Consider the following 25345-nt stretch of genomic DNA (forward strand, 5'->3'; position numbering starts at 1 on the left):
TATGTTGCCGGCCACCTTCACCTTCAACTGGCCATAAACTAAGTTATGAACTCCTTACCCAACTCCTCGAAACTGTCTATGGAACCCAATTGCAATGCTCCAAACCATCCTCGGGTGCTTCCTTTAAAAGTTAAGGGAAAAGCCCTACATGCGATCTCTCCCAAAAATCCATGGAGCATAATGTGAGCCTTCAAAGTTTCTAGATGCTCCACTGGGTCCTTTGATCTGTCGTACATGTCTATCAATGGAACTTTAAACTTTGGTGGTAATTGCACTGCCATAATTTCCGCGCTGTACAATAGATTAGTGCTGGTCAGCAGTTGATTGACCGAGGAAGAGGTCCTATCTTCTTAGTTATCTCCTCATATTTGTCCATCAAGCTATGCAAGTCATGATGCATCTTTTTCGTCTCCTCGTTGTCCTGAGGTAGCTTGCCTGCGCCAACACTATGACCTTCCATCCAACCCTATTGGCTTGACTAGGCACCATGTCCTCTCCTAACGGCCTGTTCTTTGCCTTGATGGTCTCTTTCTCCTTTTGCAGAGACTCCACTTCTGTGGTAAGCTTCCTTACTACTTCCTCCATTTCTGCAAGCCGTCCCTCCATATTTTGTGACGTCACTTCCTGGCCTTTAGTCGCCTGAGATCGTGTTGTGGTGGGCATGTGAAAAGCACATTGAGTGTAGGACAAAGAGATCCCATAGACGGCACCATCTATTGTGGACGTGTTTCACAGTTCCCCACACACGATCACCTGCAGCTAAAGAGAGGCTTGGGGGGTTCGATGGGAAACCTCTAATGCCTAAGTCAGCCAATGATAGTATGACTTTCCCAGCCAAAGTATCTAGATGAGATTGTAGTTGTACCTTACCCTTATAAATAGAGTTTTGTGATTTCATCGGATACCTTCAAATAATCGTCCCGCTTGTTATTTAAAATTCAAGTCTTGGGGGATTTATGGCTTATCTTATTTCTAACAAGCCGATCACCCTTTCATCCCGAGATACCTGGACAGTTAGGGGTTTTGGCTTTATTTAGATTAGATTCACATGGGGTTGGCCTGATAGTCACTGGCTTACTGGACCATGCCATGGTCAAGCCCACAGTAATGCCCAGAAGGCCCTAAAGAGAGGATTAAGCCTCTTACATGAATGATAAGAGTTTCGTCCAAGTTTGCAGCACTTGCACTCCATCCAAATTCGAGGAATGGTAGGTGAATTGTAAAGGTACTTGGTAGTTGGGTTTGTTAATTGATCTGTGTGATGGTTTTCAATGAGAAAGACCTCTTCAAGAGGATGTTGTACCATGAAATTCCTTTTGAATATTGAACCAATTTTTAAGATAGCACTACTTAGTGGGGGGAGGGGGCGGAACGGTCGGTTTGGGTTGGGAATACTGTTCAGAGGTCAAACATATAACTCCAAAATTCGGTTATACCATATTTTTTGGACTGAAGATTTTCGAGAGCGGGATACTTTCGGGTTAGGTCAGGAATGCGTTTTTTAGGTTGAGTTGGGTGGACAATTGATAAGTGTTATTTGTATGTGATTTTTATCACTTTTTTTATTTATGAAAAGTGTCATTTTCCCTTCAATACTATTGGTTTTATTGTATTTCTACATATTTTTATTTATTTTCTTGGATTTGAAGGAATGAAAAGATTTAGTGCAAAAAGAGAGCATTTTGGTACAAAATAGACCTATGAGAGGTAGTAAGATTTGAAGAGAGCTGATGAGATTTGGGTGAGGAGCCTTGACCCATGGGCATCAAAGAGATTTCTCTCGCCCAAAGGTGAGAAGACTTACCTCTCGGTAGGCAAGGATACTCGCGACTAGAAGGCGCGACCAAAAGGCGCGAAATTTTGGGGACAAAGCTATAGGCGGTTAGATTGGGCGACTAGTCTAAACGAGCGACTTAAAAGACCAACCTAAACAATATCGTGGGCAACAACTAGAAAAGGCGAGAGGAGTCTTTCATCGCAGTCGGGAATCTTTCCACTCGATACGCAAGGAGAAGGCCATGTGGTCTTTGTGACCTCCACGCTAGTTAAGTTCAGCGCACACAACAACTACTCGGTGAGATAATTCATCCTGACTGGGATCAATCTGCTACTGACCACCAATCCGAGTTGCACAATCAATCTGTTGGAGACCAAATCCTTCTAAGCTTTGCAATTCAAGCCACATATAAGTGAATCTTCCATTTTAGATAATCTCATTATTTTTGGGATAATTTCTTTTATTTTAATATTTATATTTAGAAACTATTTTATGGATCTTTAGGCTAGATGGTAGCCGCAGTTATCTTATTTCCAGATTTGAATTTCGACATATATTTAATCTCGACTTGTAGGATGAATAGAGCAGAGTTCTGAATCAAAGTCGAGAGTTTTTATATTTTAGAAGGCAGAACTAGAGGGCAGAGGTAAAAACGGCATGCTTCATCAACTGACTTGAATGAACTATACTAGTTTTATTCTTTTTTTTTTCAATTCCATTATGAACTACTTCTATTTTCTAAAACTTTGATGTAGCCTAGCATTGAACACACATTTTATATTCCAAGTTATATTATTTTCATGATTGAGTGTTTATTCCTTGTTCTTAATGCTTACAATTTTCTAGCTAACTATTTTTTGATATTTTGGATTGCAATGAGACCAAGAGGTGATTTGTGATTAGAGCTCTAGGATTAAACACCATTAGTTGAGCGAAAGCAGAGATGCTTTATTGCGACTAGTGTAATTTTCAAGAAAAATCCGAATAACTTAATGAGTCTCCAATTAGTTAAATTCACATAGAGATATGGATTTATTAGTTGGAGATATTTTTGGTATTATTCGACAGAAAATATTGAGTAGTAAAGAGATTTTTATCATTAACTTTGGATAATTGGGATTCTATAACAAGGAATAATAAATTGTGTGAGATTTGCTAGGTGAATTCAAATGCTTTAGATCTATTCTTATTATTTTTAAAGTCTTAATTTTAATGTTCTTTTCTTCAGTTTAATTTAGATAAACTATTCTTCAAAATTTGGTTTTCCAAATAGTAATTAATTTAGTCAATTTCAATACTCAATAGCATAATTATTCCTTGTGGGTTCGATAATCGTTTTCTTTAAAACACTTTACTACATGTTACGATGTTGTGCACTTGCATATATATTTTTATGCGAACAACGGTGCTACTTACCAAAAGCAACTGACTAAGATGATTGCCTGACTCAATGTAAAGGAAAACTCTAAACCCAGGCATGACTCGGGCCTGGCCATGGACGACATCCTACATGGAAACAAACGCTTTTGGAGTAAATAAAACGGTGCGTTTAGAGTCCAGAGAAATGCGGTTTGGCTTCGGTGCAAAGCGGTACGTTTTACATTTTCCCCTGCTCGATCTCTCTCCCAGGAACTCTCTCTGCTCTTTGTGCTACGATTCAAGCCCTAACCTTTCTTCTTCGTTCCTCTCCTGTGCTCGATCGCTCTCACACGCACTCGATCCGACTCCATCCTTCGTTCCCAACCCCATTCTATTCTCAACCCCATTCTTTTACATTTTCTGAATTGGTTTCTCTCCCCCTACCCAATCTCTCTCCCAACCCTAAACCTAACATAGCTATGCGACGCCGAGGAAGATTCACAATCCAGTTATCCACCAACTGACGCCATCCTAAATAACTTTCCCAACCCTAACCCTTATTTTTATTAATAAAAGAAATTGGGAAATTCTAGAACTGTATTGGGAAATTCTGTTGTTGAAGGTGTTGTTGTATGTGGGTGGGTGGGAATTGCTACTTTATGTATTGCAGTTTTTCGTTTCAGTTTGTTCTGCTTGACTCAAAATAAGACAAAATTAGTAATTTCTGAATTCTTGTCTTGACTGCTGCCTCATAAGATTGATGAAATTCATATGTGATGAGACTTTTAAGCTTCAAAATTTTGATTTAAAAGATAATGATGTGTTGAAACTTTCAAAAAATTTAAGTTAGAAGAGGATGATGTAACTTCTCAAAGACAAAACTCCGTGTTTCTAAAATTATATACAATAATAGAAGTGTTACGGTGAGTGAAGATTTCAACAATATTAAAAGTTCAAAGCATCTATTTAATTAAATTGATATATATATATATATATGAGAACTAATGTATGCATATATAAATCTTTGTAATATTTGGAATCTTAGATTTTGACACACTGACATTGAAAGAACCACACGAAATAATTCTTTTAGACACAAAAACGATTTTTATTCTAGCCATGTATGAGAGCATCATCATCATCAAGAAGCAATTGGAGAGTCAAACCCCACTTACAACATTATACAGTGAAAGTGTGAAAACATTTACCGGAGGATTTGTAGTTGTAGGATACATGTATCCAGCACCACCTGATGCAAGTAAACTCACCTTTGAAATAATCCTTATCACTGAAAAATACAAAACAACTAAGGTTGCAGAATATAGATACTGATATTTGGAAAATATTGCCACATAGAATTTAAGAGACTTTGAGAGGTAAATTCTTTCTTCACCTCTAATGTTTCAATATTCAATGTGTCAAAACCAAGACATACTGTGTCAGAACCATCCTGCAATGTTGGCAATAGACTTTCTTTAGTGAATGTCGGTATTCAAACTATGGTGGTGTCGAAGTTTGTGTATGTCAAATTGACACAGATAAAATAATGAAGTCCAGAAGAATATTCAGCTAATATCATATGTTGAAACAGTGTGATCTTAAACCTACATCCAAGATATGCTTAATTTTTCTTTTTTAAGATCATTCGACGGAAGGGTACCATATAGGATCATGTAAAATGCAACGTGAAACAAACATTATAAAATATTGTGAAAAAGTGACCTGTAGTTCTGCTGAAAATTCCAAAGATGATCTACTGCTTGTTTGATGGTGAACAATGGCTAATCGCCCAAAAATATTTCTAAGTTTGTATCTATCTAATTCTAGTTGATTGATGAGTTGCTGGTTACTCTTGGCTTGGGTTTGTAGTTAGTGATGCTTGGGATCATGCATGAACCCATCCATACAACCACACTGAAGCAACAACATCCGCACTAAAGCTAATACAGTCTATCAGATTCGACTAGTTGATACTCGAGATATTGTTGGAGGTGATATTGTATTTCGTTGAAAGATTTAGATGTCATCATCATCAGTTGCTTCAACTGCGCTGCTTAATCATACATCGAGTAACAACCCAATATGCAGCTGTGGGAAACAAGTTGTACTTAAAATATCAAATACTCCAAGAAATCTGGGATAAGAATTCTTTGGGTGCCCCCTGTACAACAAAGAGGTAGAATCAATTAATAATACTTGCATGTTTATGTTTACATATTAATGTTTTATTCAAAATTTTGACATCAAACATACTTAATTATTTATGTATAATCAGTGGTTACCACTGCAAGTATTTCAAGTGGGCAGATAGTAGTGAATACAAAGAGCAAACCCTTGTAAAGAGAGAAAAAGGAGTATGAAGGAAATAGGAAGAACTTGAAAAGAGAGAAGAAAAGATTGGGAAGAGGGAGCTGGTACTCTACAAAGATTAAGCCCAACTTCGCAGACAAGAAGCCGACATGCGGCAGGCACACACACTACTTCATGTGCATTGGCTAATATCCATAGTTATTTACTTGTATTTGATATGCTCAAAATAATGATGACTTTGTATTTGTATTTTATACAAACTTAGCATTTGAAAGTCGAGAATTTAAAATTACGTATTTGAGACTTTACTGTGATTTGTTTTTGATCTTCAATCCCAAGACTTTATTGTGCTTTAACGTGCTACTGTTGATTAACAAAGTATGTATCTGGGTGAAAATAACTTACCAGCCGGATCATTTGGTCAGAATATTTGACAGGACTAAATTGCAGGTTTATTGATTTAATTTTTTTCACCTGGACAAATGGAGTGATAAGTGTTATTTTTATATGATTTTTACCATTATTTATTTATGAAAAGTGTCATTTTCCCTTCAATACTATTGATTTTATTTTATTTCTACACATTTTTATTTATTTTCTTGGAATTGAAAGAATGAGAAGATTTAATGCAAAATAAGAGAATTTTGTTACAAAATAAGAGACTACAGATCCAGACCGATGAGAGGCAGTAAGATCTGATGAGAGCCAATGAGATTTGGGCAAGAAGCCTTGTCCCGTGGGTAGCAAAGGGATCTTTCTCGCCCAAAGGGGAGAAGACTTACCTCTCTGTAAGTGAGGAGACACATGACCAGAAAGCGCGACTAGAAGGTGCGAAGACTTGGCGACAAGGCTATAAGCAGTTAGGTTGGGCGACTAGTCTAAACAACCAACTTAAAAGACCAACCTAAAACGACATCTTAGGCAACAACTAGAAAAGGCAAGAGGAGTCTTTCGTCCGGGTCGGGAGTCTTTCCACTCGGTAGGCGAGGAGAGGCCCATTCCTTTGTGAGCTCCACGCCCATTCATTTCTGACCTCCATGCGGCATCTACTTGCCTCTACCCTTTTGAGTCCCACAATTAATCTATTGGTGACCAAATCCTCCCCAACTCCGCAAATCAAGCCGCATATCACTGAATCTTCATTTTAGAAACTATTTTCCAAATTTTTAGTCTAGATTGTAGCCCTATTTATTTTATTTATAGATTTGAATTTTCATATATATTTAATACCATCATGTGGGATGAATAGAGAGTCTTTGGTTTTTTGAATCTTAGTTTGAGTTTTAGTCTGGGTAAGAGAGTCTGAGTTTGAGGTTTTTGATTATTCAAGAGTTATTCTTTGAGTTTCTTTTGAGGAGGCGGATCAGGAGAGTAGAGGAGAGCCGCATATTTCCTCAACCTACTTCAACGAAGAATACCAGCTTTATTCTTTTCAATTCCATTATGAACTAATTCTATTTGTAGAGTTTTGATATAGCCTAGCATTGAACACGATTTATATTCCAAGTTATTTTATTTTCAATATTTCCATGATCGAGTGTTTATTCCTTATTCTTAATGCTTACAATTTTGTAGCTAATTATTGTTCGATCTTTTGGATTGCAATGCGACCGAGAGGTGATTTGTGATTAAAGCTCTAAGATTAAACACCATTAGTTGAGCAAAAGCAGAGATGCTTTACTGAGACTAGTGTATGTTCAAGAAAAATCCAAAAAACTTAATGAGTCTCTAATTAGGTAAATTCACATAAAGATATGGAGTTATTAGTTGGAGCTATTTTTTATATTGCTCGAGAGAAAATATTGAATAGTTAAGGGATTTTTATCATCAACTTGGGATAACTGAGATTCTATAACAAGGATGAATAAATTGTGTGGGATTTGCTAGTGAAGTCAAATGATCTAGATCTATTCTCATTATTTTTAAAATATTAATTTTAATGTTCTTTTCTTAAGTTTAATTTAGATAAACCATTCTTCAAATTTCGGATTTCCAAATAGTAATTAATTTAGTCAATTTCAATACTCAATAGCATAATTATTCCCTGTGGGTTTAATAACCATTTTCTTTAAAACACTTTACTACTTGTTACGATTTTGTGCACTTGCATATATATTTTATGCGAACAAGTTTTTGGCGCCATTGCCGGGGCATATTTATTTGTTATTGATATTGATACCAGATAGATGTTTTGTAATACCCGAATCCTACTACGTAGGTCCTTACGTCATCTACTAATATTTTTAAGTCAATATTTTGAAATAAGGATTTTTATCAATTTATTATCTCATTATTTATTTTTATTTTTAAGAAGTGTGTGCTTTTATTTTGTGAAGGTCATTAAAAATAATTTAAAGATATATTTTAAGACTTTATAATATTTTTTCTTTAAAGCCTTCTACTTTTATTTAATTAAGAAGTGACCCAAACCTTTTCAACCCTTGGATGGGTAGGTGGGAGGAAATATCTCCCAAGGTTTAATCCTAACCGTTCAGCCCCTTGGCTTGTAAGACAAGCCATTTGACTTTCCCATTTCCTCTCTTCACCGTAAGCTTCCTCAAGAAGCTAAGAGGATTTTTCCCTTCTTCATTCTCTTACCCGTCGGTCCCAAGGCACACGGAGGAGAGAAAACTTCTCTAGTCTCCTTCATTCACACGAAGAACCCTTCGGTTTCCCCTTTCCCAACTGCGCGACCTCTTCTTCTCCTCAAGCTGATTCTCCCATTTCGTAAACCCAGGTTTCCACCGAAAGCCTTCAAGGAAACTTCATCGTGTAAGTGTGTTTTTGTGGCTGTAAATTCTGGTTTCGAAATCTTAAAATTATGATTTAATCTAGGGTTTGTTTTAAGAATTTTTCTGTCGTTCCAGCTTTGAGATTTTTGGGATTTCTCTTCCCTTTCGCATCTGCTGTGTTTCCGTGGCTTGAAAAGGGGATGAAATCAGGTGATGCTCTTTCCCTAAGACTTCTTGCGATTGAGTTTATTGAAGTTTCCTAGACTAGTTTCTTGTTGCTTCTCCTAGTGTTTTATCTAAGGGGTAGTGATCGAAACTCCTATTTTTTTGGGTAGACCAAGTATCTTGAAAAGGCTTTGCCGTGAGTCATGCTCTGTTCTTGTTGAACCCGAGCTGTGTGTGTGTGCGTGTACGTCTATACTCTGTTTAGGGATTCAGCCATGTGAGTGTTCTATTTCATGAGGATAGTTGTGCTTGTGTGTGTTCTGTTATGGCCCTAAACCGTGTGGGTGTGTGCTCTGTTTTGAGGTGGTTTTTGCCATGGATCATGTTCTGTTTTGTATGTGGATCAAGAAGTCGTGTGTGTGTGTGTCTTGTTTGTGTTCCAGCCGTATGTCCCAAGGTTGAGGTTGTGTTTTCTCTTATGTTTTCTTGAGTCCAAGCTATGTTCTTAATCATGCTTTTATGTATTAAATTAATGAAGTTAAGACTTTAATTTTAAACATGCTTTGCTCAAGATTTATGGCCTAAGTGAGCCACCAAGACTTATAAATTAAATTGGTAAGCTTACCTTAGAAGTTTTAAACATGCCAAGAGTTTGTATCTCTTTATTATTATTGTTTTCAGAATATATAAATATATGAAGCTTTCTTAAGTTTCTACGTCTCTTGTACTAGTTAATTGTATGATTGATAATTGATCAAGTGAGGGATGTTTAAGACCATGAAAACATTGAGATTTGCTAGCTGTCCATGCATTACAGAAACTAGAAAACAAGTTCTGTTTTGGAAGCCTAAGCCAATCACTTTACCATTGCTTAACCTTACTCCTTCTTGTTTAATCAAAGATAAACTTTAGCATGAAAAACCATTGGAGAATGAGTGACAAAACCAACCCTCTTATGAGCATTACCTCTTGTTGGATCTATCTTCCATATGATGATGCAAAACTGTCAAAATGCCCTCCTTTATGAAAATTCCAGATTTATAGTACATCTTCATGTTTAACTTATGATTTCCATCTATTATCATTATAGAAAACAATAGCCTTTAAGAAATGGACAGCAAGCAAGCCTCATACTCTCATAGGTACTTAAATATTGTAATGAGGATACTAAGAGTTGACTTAGTACCCTGTATGTAGCTAAATGGGTTAAGGAAGACGTCTTAATTCCACTTGGAATTTAAGTAAGCGCGTATGGGTATTGGATAGTAAAGTTTTAAGTAGAATGAATATTAATATGTTTATTTCATTTCATTGAATAGGAGTTTATTTTCAAGATTCAAGGAACTTACTTGTAAAGCCATGAGGTAAGTAGCTATGACCATGCTCCTTAGACACAAAGCTCTTTTATGAAAAAGTCTCTCTCTCTCTCTCTCTTTCCAAATGTTTCTCTTATGAAAGAATAGATGCATGTATAGTATGTATAAGCCTTTCTTGGTAACCCCTGTTAAGTACCTTGTTAATTACCATTGTGTGTATGTAAGGTAATGCATCATGAGATTTTATGCATGCTCTCTCAAATAATTATGCCGTACTTATATGTATCATGACATGAAACATTCATTTCAAAGAAACGCATATGCATTGGCACGAAATGAAGATGATGAAAATGTTACTTTTTCTAAAGAAAGGAAAGGAAAAGGAATGAAAGCATGGATGTATGAATGTACGTAATGGCCACATGTATGAAAACGGTACCAAATGAATGGGCAGATTGCAATGCCGGGTAAGTAGTACTGGAAGTGCACCCAGTGCTGCCCCTTCATGAAAGGGAGTCCCAACCTGCGGCCGCGGGCGGGAATCCAGGTCCAAAAAACCGCTAACCCCAACACACGGGGCGTAATAGTGTGTACTGGCCCAAGAAAGTGAAACGTAAAGCAAAGTCATTTCTAAATAATGTTATGCATGAAAGCAAGTAATGTTTATGCATGAAAAGTATAGTTAAGCATGAAAGTATAGTTATGCATGAAAGTTAAGCATGAAAGGTATAGTTAAGCATGAAAGTACAGTTATGCATGAAAGTTAAGCATGAAAGTACAGTTATGCATGAAAGTTAAGCATGAAAGGTACAGTTAAGCATGAAAAGTACAGTTATGTATGAAAAGTACAGTTATTCTTAAATTGTTATGCATGAAAGCATTGTCAAGAATTAGCAAATGTTTATGTATGCATGTTTAAAAAGGAAAGAATAGATGCCTAGTATGTTTATTGCATGATGTACTACTTACTGAGTATTCGACTTATTTTTGTGTTAAATGTTTTAAACGTCCAGGTATGAATGATGAAAAGGCTGGGGAGCAAGGCATTACTGCAGAGGGAGAGGCAGACGTTTAGGACCTTCCCTAACAAGGATAGTTATGTTACGAATGATGGGTTATGTTATGTATAGATATTTTAAGTTGGGATGGACTCTGAGAGTCTCTTATAGATGAATGTTCGAATAGAACGTCCATTAAGTGTTCCCTTTTATTAAACGAAAAATTTGGAGTGCATGTGTGTCATTTCCATGCCGATCACATGTTATAAGAAAGAAAAGAATAGCCATGTAAGTCAGGATTCCGTCCTTCCTGGGACGGGGTCGTGACATGTTTACTACTTTTGATTATATTTTACTTTATTTACTTAAAAAAAAATTTATGTTAGTTCGATTTTTTTTTTGTTTTTAGGAATTAGAAGTGCATGCGCCAATCAAAATCATTAGAGCATATGCTTTTCGATCCTGAGATTGAAAGAATATTACGTTGGATAAATAAAAAGAAAAAGAAAGAGGTCGCCGCCTCCAATGTTAATATGGCAGACCAGGAGCACAAGGCGTTAAGAGACTATGTGATGCCCTCGGTCAATGGGGCGACATCCAGTATAAGGCGGCCAACTATACAAGCCAATAACTTCGAGATCAAGAGGACCATCATTCAAATAATCCAACAAACCGTCTAATTTGGAGGGCTATCACAAGAGGAACCTAACGTCCATATTGCAAATTTCCTGGAATTTGCGATACGTTTAAACACAACAGAGTGACAGATGATGCAATTCGATTGAGACTTTTTCCTTTTTCACTTAGGAGAAAAGCAAAAGCTTGGCAAAATTCTTTGTCGCCTGGCAGCATCACCACCTGGGAACGGTTGGCACAAAAGTTTTAGCGAAATATTTCCCTTCGGCCAAGATAGCGAAGTTAAGGAATGATATCTCAACCTTCATCCAATTTGTGGGTGAATCATTATATGAGGCATGGGAGAGATACGATGATGTATTGCACAAGTGTCCACATCAACATCACAGCCTGGCTTCAAGTACATACGTTTTACAATGGTTTTGGATCCATAAATCGATTTATGGTTGATGCAACCGCAAGAGGAGCATTAATGAGTAAGACCGCTGAAGTCGCATGTGAACTTCTGGAAGAGTTGGCATCTAGCAACTATCAGTGGGCCGCAGAGTGAGCAATGCCAAAGAAGGCGGCCAACGTCATTGAGCTTGACTCTATGTTGGCAATTGCGGCTCAGCTGGTAAATCTACCCAAACAAATGGGTAAAATGAACATTAATGTTATTCAAACTAATGTTATTTGTGATCATTGCGTAGGAAATCATTCAAGTGCAGATTGCCAAGTGGGCTTTTGCCCAACCGAGTTATGAACAAGCCCAATATGTGTCCAATTTCCAATGTCAAAACAATCCTTATATAAACATGTTCAATCCCGGATTGACAAATCATCCTAATTTTTCATAGAGTAATAACCAATTATCGGTTAGACCACCTCACCAGTTTCCATAGCAAGAGAAGAAGTCAACACTTGAAGATATGTTCATGCGGTACATGCAAAAGAATGATATAGAGAACAAAAACAACTCGGCTTCAATCCGCAATCTTGAGGCACAAATCGGTTAGCTCTCGAACATACTTACCGAGAGGACAATAGGAACCTTACTGAGCAACACTATGACCAATCTGAAGGAACATGTTAAAGCCATGACGTTGTGAAGTGGGTGAACACATGACCAGCCAGAGTCAGTAAATACCGACCAAGATGAAGAAGCTACCGAAAATGTGGAGTCCGAGAATAAGGAAACCGAGTATGAGGTGAAAGAGACCGATCAGGAGGTGACTGACCAGCAAGCTGAGACGACTAGAGAGAATAAAAGGGCTGCAAAATCCAAGAAACCAGGGAGTCTACTTCAAAAACTTATTCTCCTTCAATTCTTTTTTCGTAAAGATTGAAGAAAAATAAGATTGATAATCAGTTCTCTAAATTTTTGAGTATATTTAAGCAAGTACATATTAATATTCCTCTCATTGAAGCTTTAGAACAAATGCCGAAACATGCAAAATTTTTTAAGGATATATTATCAAACAAACGGATGTTGGAGGAGCATGAATTTGTGACGTTGACTGAGGGAAGCAGTGCAATTTTACAAAAGAAGCTGCTGCCTAAGTTGAAAGATCCGAGGAGTTTCATGATCCCTTGCACTATAGGAAATTTCTGTTTTGATAAAGAGTTGTGCGACTTAGGGGCAAGTATTAATATAATGTCTTTCTCTATTTTCAAGAAACTAGGTATTGGAGAAGCAAAGCCAACCACCATTTCTCTACAGTTGGCAGATATATCTATTAAATACCTGAGATGACTCATTGAGGACGTACCAGTGAAACTTGATAAGTTCATCTTCATGGCCGACTTTGTTGTGCTCGATATGGAGGAGGACGAGGAGATCCCTTTAATACTGGGCCGACCTTTCCTGGCGACAGGGAGAACCTTAATTGATGTCCAGGAAGGGAAACTCATTTTGAGGGTCGACAAGGAGCAAGTCACGTTTGACATATATTTTTTTTTTATAATAAAGGATCACATTTCATTTATAAAGAGGACATACAACTTTGACTTAAAAAGTCAGTTACAAACGTTAATAGCTTCTCAGCACACTTTCGTGGCTGACATGGTCTAGCCCAAATGACAGAACTCTAAAGACCGAAGTCTAAGAGATTCGTCGTACATATCTCTGTCCCCGACAGAGTAAACAAAACCCATACCCCGACTACGCGAGGTAGGGTGCACCAATCCCATACACCGCCAAAGCGGAGATGGGGACATACCACCAATTCGGACCACGGTCCGCGGGGACTAAATTTTTTGATTTTTTGATTTTTTTTTTTCCAAAACAGAACACAAGACAGTACAATGGAAACACAACTAAAAACAACAGCAAAAGAAAAGCTCCGAACGGCTGCGGCGCGCGTGGCGACGGTAGAGGGCCTCTCGGCGTCGCGAGAAGGCCACTCGCCGAACGCCTCCGAGTTTTTTGGCCGCGCGTGAGAGCAACTCGCCACTCCGGATGGCATCGCCTTCGGTAGACATGAAGATCGGTGGCTGGGCAACACCATGGACAGGCGCGTGCTGATCCATTGTCGCCGGAAAGACCAGATCCAATTGTTCCCCCTTATTTAGCCTACAAAACAAAACAACACAAAAACGGAGCGGCTGTGTGCACAGAGCAGACGGAGGTGGGGAGAGGTGGGGAGAGGGGGAAGGAGCCGAAGCTCCCACCCCCTCGAGCGCTGAGGGAGATGAGTTTGAGAGAGACGGCTTCGGGTTTGAGAGAGAGAGCTCAATGTCGATGGTTCTTCGCCTATTGCGTAATCATTCACTAGTACTCTATATCCACGTTTGACATATTTAAATCTATAGAATTCAAGTCTGAGGTACATTCTTGTTTTCAAATAAGTGACCGAGATATGGTCAAGGCCGACGAGACTTATGGAGCCGAATTTCCAAAGCTATACCACTTGAGGTATGTCTCACTCACTTTACGTCTATTCAATCTGAAGATGAAAAAGTTAAGTGTGAGAGATATTGGGAAGCTACACCTTCTGTTCCACATTCACTAAAACCAAAAGTAGAAGAGCTAAACTCATCTCAGCCGATCGCCCAAGCTTGAACTAAAACCGCATCCATCAAATTTAAGGTACACTTTCTTAGGATAGAACTCCACTTTTTCAATCATTATTAACAGTTCCTTAAGTGATGTAGAGGAAGAGAAGTTGTTGAGAGTTTTGCGATAACACAAGATGGCATTGGGTTGGACCATCTCGGACATCAAAGGAACTAGTCCTTTAATTTGAATGCACAAGATTTTAATGGTGGATAATTTTAAACTGATCATCCAAGCCTAAAGGAGACTGAATCCATCAATGCAAGAAGTGGTGCCTAAAGAGGTATTGAAGCTGTTAGATGCTGGGATCATTTATTCAATCTCAGATAGTGCATGGGTAAGTCTAGTGCAAATCGTTCCAAAGAAAAGAGGGATAACCCTAATCAAGAATGACAACAATGAACTCATACAGACGAGGACTGCCATGGGACTGCGACTATGCATAGATTATCGAAAAATTTATGATGCAACTCGGAAAGACCATTTTCCCTTACCGTTTATTGATCAAATGCTAGAAGGAATTGCCTGTCACACCTACTACTGTTTTCTAGATAGATATTCTGGTTACAATCAATAGCCACTGCAATCGAGGATCAAAAGAAGACTACTTTCACCTGTCCTTACTGCACTTTTGCATATAGGCGTATGGCTTTTGGTCTTTGCAATGCTCCAGTCACTTTTCAAAGATGCATGATGTCCATATTCTCTCACATAGTGGAAAATTTTTTAGAAGTCTTCATAGATAACTTCTCGGTTTTTGGTTACTCTTTTGATAACTGCTTATCTAATTTATCTTTGATTTTGCAAAGATGCAAGGAGGCAAGGCAAATATTGTTTTAAATTGGGAAAAATGTCACTTCATGGTCAAGGAGGGAATAGTGCTCAGCCACTGCATTTCCTTCAAGGGAATTGAGGTCGACTGAGCAAAGATCGAAGTTATTGACAAACTCCCACCACCAACCAATGTGAAAGGCATGAGGAGCTTCTTGGGTCATGCCAGGTTCTATCGCCGATTTATAAAGGAGGATTTTTCCCAAATTACTAAACCTCTATGCACTCTGTTGATTAAAGATACTCGGTTTGAATTTTCTTATGAATGCTTGCATACTTTTGAAACATTGAAAAAGAAATTAATTTCAGCACCTATCATTGTATCACTGATTGGAACTTACCTTTTGAATTATTGTGTGATGCCAGTGATTATGCTATAGGGGTTGTTTTGGGGCAAAGAAAAGATATAAATTTTCATGTTATTTATTATGCAAGTCAGACCTTAACAGGAGCTCAACTTAATTATGCTACTACTAAAAAAGAATTGTTATAGCAGTTGTGTTTGCCTTTGACAAATTTCACTCTTATTTGATAGGTTCGAAGGTGGTCGTCTACACCAATCACTCAGCTCTTAAATACTTTTTGTGGAAGAGGGATGCCAAACCAAGATTGTTAGGATAGATTTTGCTACTACAAGAGTTTGATTAGGAAATAAGAGATAAGAAAGGTACCGAGAATGTAGTGGCCGACCACTTATCTCACCTTGAGCTTAAAGAGGTGGCTGGCGAGGAGAATTTCTCAATTAATGAGACCTTCCCGGACGAGCAATTAATGGCTATACAAGTAGTTCCATGGTATGCCGACATGGTAAATTATTTGGTGTCCAAAATGCTACAAGCCGAAATGACATATCAACAAAAGAATAAGTTCTTCTCCGACTTGAAATATTATTTTTGGGAGGAACATTTTCTATACCAGCACTGTGTGGACCATGTAATAAAGAGATGTGTGCTCGATGAGGAGTTGGCAAGCATACTAGGACATTGCCAGTCATTGGAAGCGGGGGCCACTCTGGTGGAGCAAAAAGAGCAGCAAAAGTTTTACAAGGCGGCTTTTATTGGCCGACTGCTTTCTCCAAACCAACCAGTTCTAACAAATAATTCTCATCCCATGAACCATCAGCCCAAACATCATTAATTCTGATTTCAGAATGCCCGACATTCCTACTTGCACATAAAGGTCCACTTGCCAGCCAACGATCAAACCAAAAGGAAGACCTGCCCTCCCTCACTTTAACAATAACATTATCTAACACCTTAGGAAACACAGTCATAATAGACTTCCAGAAACGGGAAGCATTCCTTCTAGACTCAGCCATGAAAATATGTCCATGTTTCACATATTTAGCACGGAAAAACTTAGTCCAAAGATTATCAACAGTTAACAATCTCAAAGCAAAATTCATGTGAAGGGACCGCTGCACATCATCAAAATTTCTCATACCGAGACCCCCTTCCTTGTACGGTTTGCATATCTTCTCCCAAGAGATCTATTTCATCCTAGGCCTCCCATTCAACTCTCCCCAAAAAAATGTAGAGAGTAATGAATTGAGCTTTTTAAACACTCTCAAAGGCACATTTAATACAGCCAACATGTGAGTGGAAATACATGCTAAAACATGTTTCATCAGCGTAAGTCTTCCTCCTTGCGACAATAAATTAATTTTCCAACCAGCTATTTTTCTCCTAATCTTCTCAATGGGAGATTCCAAGTCTCTAGATGTAAGACGTCCAGACACCAAAGGGACACCCAAATAGGTAACCGGGAAATTTCCTTCGACTAGACCCGTAGTTCTCTTGAGATTTCGACGTCGGGTCGTAGAAATAGATTTTGAAAAGAAAAATGCCGATTTTTCCTTATTGATTAACTGCCCAGACCACTTTTCATAAACTTCCAAAGTGTTCATTAACTTAAGAACCGAACGTTTTCCACCATTCACAAAGACAAGAAGATCATCTGCATAAAGTAAATGAGAGACAATAGGCACACCCACCGGATGCGGAAAACAACCAATACGAAAAATTATTACACAGTAATCTAGAAAGCACTTCCTCCATGATAATAAAAAGATAAGGAGATAAAGGGTCACCTTCTCTAAGACCCCGAGCTGGTTGGAAAAAACCTTTGTAAGTCCCATCATCATAATAGAGAACCAAGGGGTCTGAACACATTCCCTGACCAGATTACAGAACTGAGAAGAAAAACCAAATGACTTCAACACATTTAGCAAAAATTGCCAGTCAACTCGATCATAAGCTTTGGCCATATCAATCTTCACCATGATGTTGCCTCCCTTCGTTTTCTTATTCAGAGAATGAACCATTTCCTGAGCCAGAGTAATATTTTCGAAAATGCTTCGGCTAGGAATAAAAGCTCCTTGTTCATGAGAAATCAACTGAGATAACATAGAAGTCATCCTTTTTACCAGGACCTTTGAAAAAATTTTGTAAGCGACTGAATATAGGCTGATTGGACAGAACTTATCAAAACTCTTGGGGTCCTCCACCTTCGGAATCAGCACCAGATAAGATGCCGTATAAAATCTTGGTAAAATAGAACCGGAAAAAAAATCCTTGGCTGCCTCAACGACATCCTCTTTGATCAAATCCCAATGACTTAGATAGAATCCCGAGCCAAAACCATCCGGTCCAGGAGAGCTATCCTTAGGGATGGATTTTAACGCATCCAAAATCTCAGTCTCAGAGGGGGCCATGATGAGTGCCAAATTATTCTCCTCAGTAACCAAGCACTGCATTAGAGGAGCAAGATCCACCTGTTCAACAATAGAAGAATTAGTGACATAATTATGAAAATAATTTAAAGCACCTTGATGAACCTGTTCAGGAGAATTCAAAAAATCTCCATTCTCAAGCCGCATATTAGAGATAATTTTAGAATTTCTTCTTTGCTTGACAACAGCATGGAAAAATTTAGTATTATTATCTCCTTCTAAAATCCATTTCTTCTTCGCCAATTGCGAAAGCCTGAGTTCTTCACATCGTTCCCAAGTTTCCAGTTCAAGTCTTGTGACCAAGAAATCACATTCGACATCCTGATCATAACCATCTTGTAAGCGACTCTCGAGGACCTCCAATCTTTCTTCTAATTCTTTAATATTCTCACCAACATGCCCAAAGACCTGGATATTCCAAGCGCGTAATGCAATTTTCATTTTCTTCAGTTTTTCTGCCAGGCGAAACAAACCCACCGAAGTAGTAGGCAACTTCCAAACTTCTTCAACACATCTCTTAAAATCACCATGCAATGCCCACATATTTTGGAAACGAAAAGGACGAGGCCCGTAGCTAACCACCTATTTTTGAAAACTAATGATCATTGGACAATGATCCGAAGTTTTCCGATTCAGGTATTCAAAATAAGCTTGAGGAAATCTGTTAGCAAAATGAATATTAGTCAACACTCTATCAAGACGAGCCCAGCTACGGGAAAGCCCCCCATGGCCATTACACCATGAAAGTTTGCGACCCACCACATAGAGGTCCAATAAACCACAATGATCAATACATGTATTGAATTCCTCCATCGCCGTAATTGGTCTAGGATGACCACCAACTCTTTCACTATCTTCCCGGATAATATTGAAATCCCCTACCACAATCCAAGAAATCTCATTGTCATCAATCCCCTCTAAACTTTGCCATAAATCACGACGCTCTATGCTATTACACTTAGCATAGATAAAAGAAATTAAAAGCTTCTCTTCACCAAAGTGAAAACTTCCAGAAATTACTTGATTAGTCGTGGATAAAGGCTCCCACTCACAATCGTCACTCTAGAAAATCCAAATTTTCCGTCAACTTCCGCATTACTGCAAAAATTCGGTAATCCCAACACACTAGCCAATCTAGTCATTTATCAACTTCAGCAAAAGGTTCCAAAATCCCTACAATATGCACTCCATTCTTCTTAACTAAGCTTTTTAAACGATTACGGGAACTACCAAGCCCACATAAGGTCCAAACTAAAATTTTACCAATCATTAAATAAGCTTAGAAGATCGGGATAAAACCCGTAGGGATTGTCTCACTGTGTGTTTCTTTGAATCAGTACTGCATCTCGGCTGGTCATGCTCAGGATCCGAATTATAAGACTTTTGTCAAGCCAGTACGCAAGGCGCATCTCCATCTTCCGGGTCTAATCTTGAACCAATCGGTTCCTCCCCCACTTCACCATCATTTCCAACTGTTAATTGAGTCCTACATTCCATCTCTAATATTTTTTAAACTAGCGCTGTCTGACCCTCATCAAAGGAAACTCTGTTCGGATTGTCTTTCATCACCAACAACTGCACCGTAGGACTATCAACTTCAAACTGGATAGCACGATTCCCTTTTGTAACTCCATGCATAGGACCCAGTTCATGTGTTTTCATTGAATCCGCATGTTCCTTTTCCACCCTTGGTTCCTTCATAACATACTCTTTTTGCCCAGGAACAATTTCCAAGCAATCTGGCTTTTGTATAATCGGCTTTTCCTTTCCTTGTGACTCCTCAGCCCCAACCGTAGCCAGAGCTAGCTTTTGTTCAATCACTGTTAATTCCTCCTGAACCTTACTGTCCCCCCCATGCTCTATCTCCCCCTCCTTTTCACTTATTTTTTCTTTATCACTCGCTTTTGCTTTCCATACTTGCTGATTTTTTAATAAATCATGTTGACTTGTTTCCCCTCCTGACTTGCGCCGATACTCCCCCATACGACAAACCACATTCGTGTGCCCCTGTCGACAACACTTGGTGCAGTAAAAACCAAGTTTTTCATATTGAACTTCCTGCCATATAATCTTGTTTGCCGACACTACAATCGGAAAACCTTTGATTGGTTCCTCCTTTAGATCCATTTCAACACACATCCTTGCACCCGATGCCCTTGTTTTATTCAATGTCGCATTGTCAGTTCCTAGGAAGCGTCTGAATCTAGTTGCAAGGATTTGAAGGCAGTCCCTTCTATCTAAGTGCAAAGGTAATCCTAGTAGGACAATCCATTGTGGAGCCAAATAAGACTCTTTCCTAAGATCAAAATCTCTGGACCATTTGAATAACCGAAAAACGTTCCCCTCCATAGTTCTTCCCTCACGTGCCCAACCATGAACAAAATCGCATTCGTTTTTCATGTGAATCAACACATGGTAGTCGTCCATGAAACTGATCTACGGAATCTCTGTAAGTCCCCATTGTTTCACCACATGCAGACGTATGGTATCGATGGACGGTCTAACTCGCATGAATTTCATTACCAAAGCATACTTAAAATCTTCCGCAACCTTTATCAGCTCTGGTTCGGAAAAAATGAAACCCAACTCTCCATCAATTTCTACCGAAAATCTCATAGGTAACTTGAATGATGTATTTTCTGCATGTTTTGAAACCGCCTATGCATATGAATTATTCCGAGAACCTTCAGGAACGGCATTCCCCGCCGACGGCAAGGCCATCAGAGGGGCAGAGCACGCCGTCAACAATCAACCCTAGGAGCATAAACTTCCCAAACAGGAAACCCGAGAACCTCAGACTTTCCAAAATCAGAATGAAAACAATATCGCCCCAGACCTTCTCTCACTAGCTTTCTCTCACTAGATTTTTTCACTTCGGGGGTCAATGTCTCTGCTTAAATAGTTTGTGAGTTATTATGAATATGTTGTGATATGTATTGACATATTGTGATAATAATATTTGAAATTAAATATAACAAATAAAAGTAACTCGTTAACAATTATAATAATTAAAACTATATTATAACCTTTGAAATTAAGTATGATAACTAAAATTCAACTTTAAGAATAGTAATAATTAAATATTGATAATAATATTTGAAATTAAGTAATAAAAAATGAAAGTAACTTTTTAAGAATTATAATAATTAAAATTATATTATAACCTTTGAAATTTAAGCATGATAATTAAAATTCAACTTTAAGAATAGTAATAATTAAATATTGATAATAATATTTGAAATTAAGTAATAAAAAATAAAAATAACTCTTTAAGAATTACAATAATTAAAACTATAGTATAACCTTTGAAATTAAGTATAACAATTAAAATTATACTTTAAGAATGAGGATCTTGTAAACAACGAGGGAGTATGATCTTGAAGAAATGTTGGAATTTTAGTTTAATTGCTTGACTGTCATAGTCTCTTCGGCCTTGAGAGTTGTCAAGGTCGGACAGTTTGTGACGATTAAGTAATTAGACTAAAATTAAAATTCAATTTTAAGAATAGTAATAATTAAATATTGATAATAATATTTGAAATTAAGTAATAAAAAATAAAAGTAACTTTGTAAGAATCATAATAATTAAAATTATATTATAACCTTTGAAATTTAAGTATGATAATTAAAATTTAACTTTAAGAATAATAATAATTAAATATTGATAATAATATTTGAAATTAAGTAATAACAAATAAAAGTAACTCTTTAAGAATTATAATAATTAAAATTATATTATAACCTTTGAGCATAAGTACGATAATTAAAATTCAACTTTAAGAATATAAATAATTAAAATGTGATAATAATATTTGAAATTAAGTATAACAATTAAAATAACTCTTTAAGAATTATAATAATTAAAATTATAGTATAACCTTTGAAATTAAGTATAACAATTAAAATTATACTTTAAGAATGAGGATCTTGTAAACAACGAGAGAGTATGATCTTGGAGAAATGTTGGAATTTTAGTTTAATTGCTTAACTGTCATAGTCTCTTCGGCCTTGAGAGTTGTCAAGGTCGGATAGTTTGTGACAGTTAAGTAATTAGACTAAAATTTGAACATTTTTTCAAGATCATTCTCCCTTGTTGTATACAAGATACGAAACTTAGGGTCACATAATCTTCCATCTCTCTTTAGTTTAACAATATAACACTACTTGAAGGTGACATTGTTAATTTAAACAACATGGAAATATTGTTTGTATGATTTTTTGATAGATGCGTGTGACATTGCATAAATACCCTTAGACCCGTTTGGGAATTAGTGTACATTTATGTGTCCACTGATTCCTGAATTGTCCAGTGTGGACAGTTTGGGATTATATTATCTATATTGCACATTTTTGTTACTCGCTACTTTCCACGTTTAATATGAAATTTCGGTGTCTTCCTCTATTGTTCTTTGGGTATACTGTTCATAGGGTCACAATCCCGATATTTGAACATGTATACTTGGAGAACTATGGGGAGGTGCTGCCGAAGTTTCTACTAACGTGAAAAGTAGTAGAGTGACAATATTTGTGCAATATGGAAAATATAATCTCGAATGGGATAGGACCAACTACCTTATCAAAAAAGAAATGAGAATTGGAGCGTGACATGCATGTGAATTTTCAATGTATATGTTATTAATATATAGATGTTTTTAGAAATAGACAAAAATTGGATGCATCTGGGTGATAGACTTCGAAAGGATTACGTACCCTATGAACGTGGAGTAAGAACCTTCATTGATTTTGCACGGGCCTCTGCTCATAGTCGTGGTTACATTAAGTGTCCATGTCGAGGGTGTAAAAATTTGAGTGCAATAGGATTGGATGAAGTAGAAAGTCATATATTTGTGAACGGTATGGATCTAGGGTATACGCGATGGATACTGCATGGTGACCCGTATGAAGGGTCAGCAGATGTATTGGTCGATCGACACAATTATTTGCGGCACATGGATGATGATTATGAGCAGGATGAGATGGAGGAGATGTTGGGTGACATTGGAGCTGGGATGTTTATGGATGAGGTTAACGACAATGCCTCAAGTGATGGAGGGACTGATTGTGAAAATTTTCCTTCACTGTGGGAAGATACAAAGCGCGAGCTTTACTCAGGTTGTACAAAATATTCTAAAATGTCGTTTATTATGCGGTTGCTTTACATTAAGTCATTGTGTGGGATGTCAACGAAAGCAATAAACATGGTATTGGACTTATTTAATGAGGTGCTTCCCGAAGGGTCTTCATTGCCCAAGAACTTTTATGAAGTGAAACAGTTGAGAAAAGGATTAGGATTTGAGTACAAGTCCATACATGCATGCAAGAATGATTGTGTATTGTTCTGGAAGAAGAATGAGGAAAAACAAGTATGTCCTATATGCGGAGAGTTCAGGTGGAAGGGTAAGAAAAACGTGCCGGTTAAGATGTTGTGGTATTTTCCCTTGAAACCTAGGTTGCAAAGACTATATATGTGTAAGAAAATAGCTCAAGATATGAGATGGCACGAGGAGAAAAGAGTTAAGAATGACGAATATATGAGGCATCCAGCTGATTCACTTGCATGGCAGTCTTTCGATAATCAATATCCAGAGTTCAGGATAGAAGCTCGGAACGTGCGCCTGGGACTCACAACCGATGGATTCAACTCTTTTGGGAATATGAGTACAAGTTATAGCACTTGGCCCGTAGTATTGATTCCGTACAATCTTCCACCACGGAGGTGCATGAAGGCGCCAAAGTTTTTGTTAACTTTACTCATCCCTGGCCCTAGATCACCTAGGAATGATATTGCCGTATTCATGCAGCCGTTGATTGAAGAGCTGAAAGAGTTATGGAAAACAGGCGTTATAACTTATGACGCATCTACGTCGACATCTTTTCAGATGCATGCTGCGGTAATGTGGACCATAAATGATTTTTCAGCATATGGGAATCTTTCTGGCTGGAGTATAGAAGGGAAGTTAACGTGTCCGACGTGTAATAAAGAAACTGCTAGTGAGTGGCTAAAATATTCTCAGAAATTGTGTTTCATGGGTCATCGACGTTATTTACCAGCAAATCATGCATGGAGAAGAGAATGTGTCAAGTTTGATGAGAGAGTAGAGGATAAGATTGCACTAAAAAAGTTGTCTGGAGAAGAGATAGTGGAACAACTGTAGCATGTTAGAGCGAACAATTTTGGCAAAAGTCGGGGAAAGAACAAGAGAAAATGAGGCATAGCATAATTGAATTGGACAAAGCGTAGTATTTTTTTTTACTTGTCGTATTGGTCGTCATGCAAGTTGCGACATAGTTTGGATGTAATGCACATAGAGAAGAATATTTGTGATAATATACTGGGTACATTAATGAGTATTAACAAAAAGACGAAAGACACGATCAAGACGAGGAAAGATCTTGAGAGAATGGGAATTAAACATAATCTGCATTTGCGGGTGGAAGGCAATAGGGTGGTCATGCCGCATGCATGTTTTACGTTGACGAGGGAGGAGATGATGGATTTCTGCAAATGGTTGCAAGGTGTGAAGTTGCCAAATGGTTATGCTTCAAATATTGGTATATGCGTGAGTCCTGATGATTGGAAAATCAATGGATTGAAAAGTCATGATTATCATATATTTTTGCAGAAGTTATTACCTGTGGGAATTCATGAGAAGCTGACATCTAATGTGCGTGTCGCCATATCTGAACTTTGTATATTTTTCAAGGATTTGTGCGCTCGGGTAGTAAATCGAGATATGTTGTCGAAATTGAAAGAAGACATTACTACAATACTATGTAAATTCAAGCTAATCTTTCCACCATCATTTTTTGATGTCATGGTCCATTTAGCAATACATTTACCGCGAGAGGTACTTCTGGGTGGACCGGTGCAGTTTCGTTGGATGTGTCCAGTTGAAAGATATTTGGGTCAACTGAAGCGCACTGATGGGAATAAAGCCAAAGCTGGGGGTTCAATAGCAGAGACATATATACACGATGAATGGTTAACATTTTGCTCTCTATATTTTCGTGGTGTTGAGACACGATTTAATCGTCCAGAGCAAAATGCTGATCTTGCTGCTCCGCCTCCTCGTGAGCTATCAGTGTTTTCCCAGAATGTACGACCCTTGGGTGCACAAACAGGTTACAATTTAATTGATGGAGAGTTGGATAAAGTTCAGTGGTATGTGCTAAATAATTACCGGGAGATTGATGATTATCTCAAGTATGTCATTTCATTGCTTTGAATAATTATAGTTTTTTTAAAATTAACTATAATTGTTGTACTCAGAATATACTTCTTTTGCAATATGTTATAACAGTGAGCACATGGACAAACTTAGGACGGAAGGCGTAGAAAATATAGGGGCAAGACATGAGGAAGAATTTCCCGGATGGTTTGAAGAACGTGTATGAACTAAAATTATATATATGTTATATTTTGAAATTTTTAACTCTCGATAATGAAATAATA

General features: G+C 37.6%; 1 protein-coding gene and 1 non-coding gene across 2 annotated transcripts; one reads left to right on the forward strand and one right to left on the reverse strand.

Moving 5' to 3' along the window:
- The first annotated feature begins 4255 nt into the window (after positions 1 to 4255).
- On the forward strand, positions 4256 to 11033 carry LOC108982729. Its single transcript, XM_035684386.1, has 4 exons — positions 4256 to 4394; positions 7958 to 8218; positions 8314 to 8388; positions 10673 to 11033. The coding sequence occupies exons 1-4, from the start codon at positions 4256 to 4258 to the stop codon at positions 10732 to 10734; spliced, it is 537 nt and encodes a 178-aa protein (XP_035540279.1). The 3' UTR covers positions 10735 to 11033.
- Positions 11034 to 11572: 539 nt separating this feature from the next.
- LOC118344381 lies at positions 11573 to 11677 on the reverse strand. The gene has a single exon (XR_004798153.1). It is a non-coding gene; the product is annotated as a small nucleolar RNA R71 (small nucleolar RNA).
- Between the last annotated feature and the right edge of the window lie 13668 nt (positions 11678 to 25345).

The sequence above is a fragment of the Juglans regia genome, chromosome 13, assembly GCF_001411555.2.
Source record: "Juglans regia cultivar Chandler chromosome 13, Walnut 2.0, whole genome shotgun sequence".
Taxonomy (NCBI): Eukaryota; Viridiplantae; Streptophyta; class Magnoliopsida; order Fagales; family Juglandaceae; genus Juglans; species Juglans regia.

Excerpts from the sequence above, each read along its gene's own strand:
- LOC108982729 (XM_035684386.1), top strand. The coding sequence starts at position 4,256 with ATGTATGAGAGCATCATCATCATCAAGAAGCAATTGGAGAGTCAAACC. Across the intron at positions 8,219-8,313 it reads CTTCAAGGAAACTTCATCGT|CTTTGAGATTTTTGGGATTT; the intron begins GTAAGTGTGTTT and ends CTGTCGTTCCAG. Across the intron at positions 8,389-10,672 it reads TGAAAAGGGGATGAAATCAG|GTATGAATGATGAAAAGGCT; the intron begins GTGATGCTCTTT and ends TTAAACGTCCAG.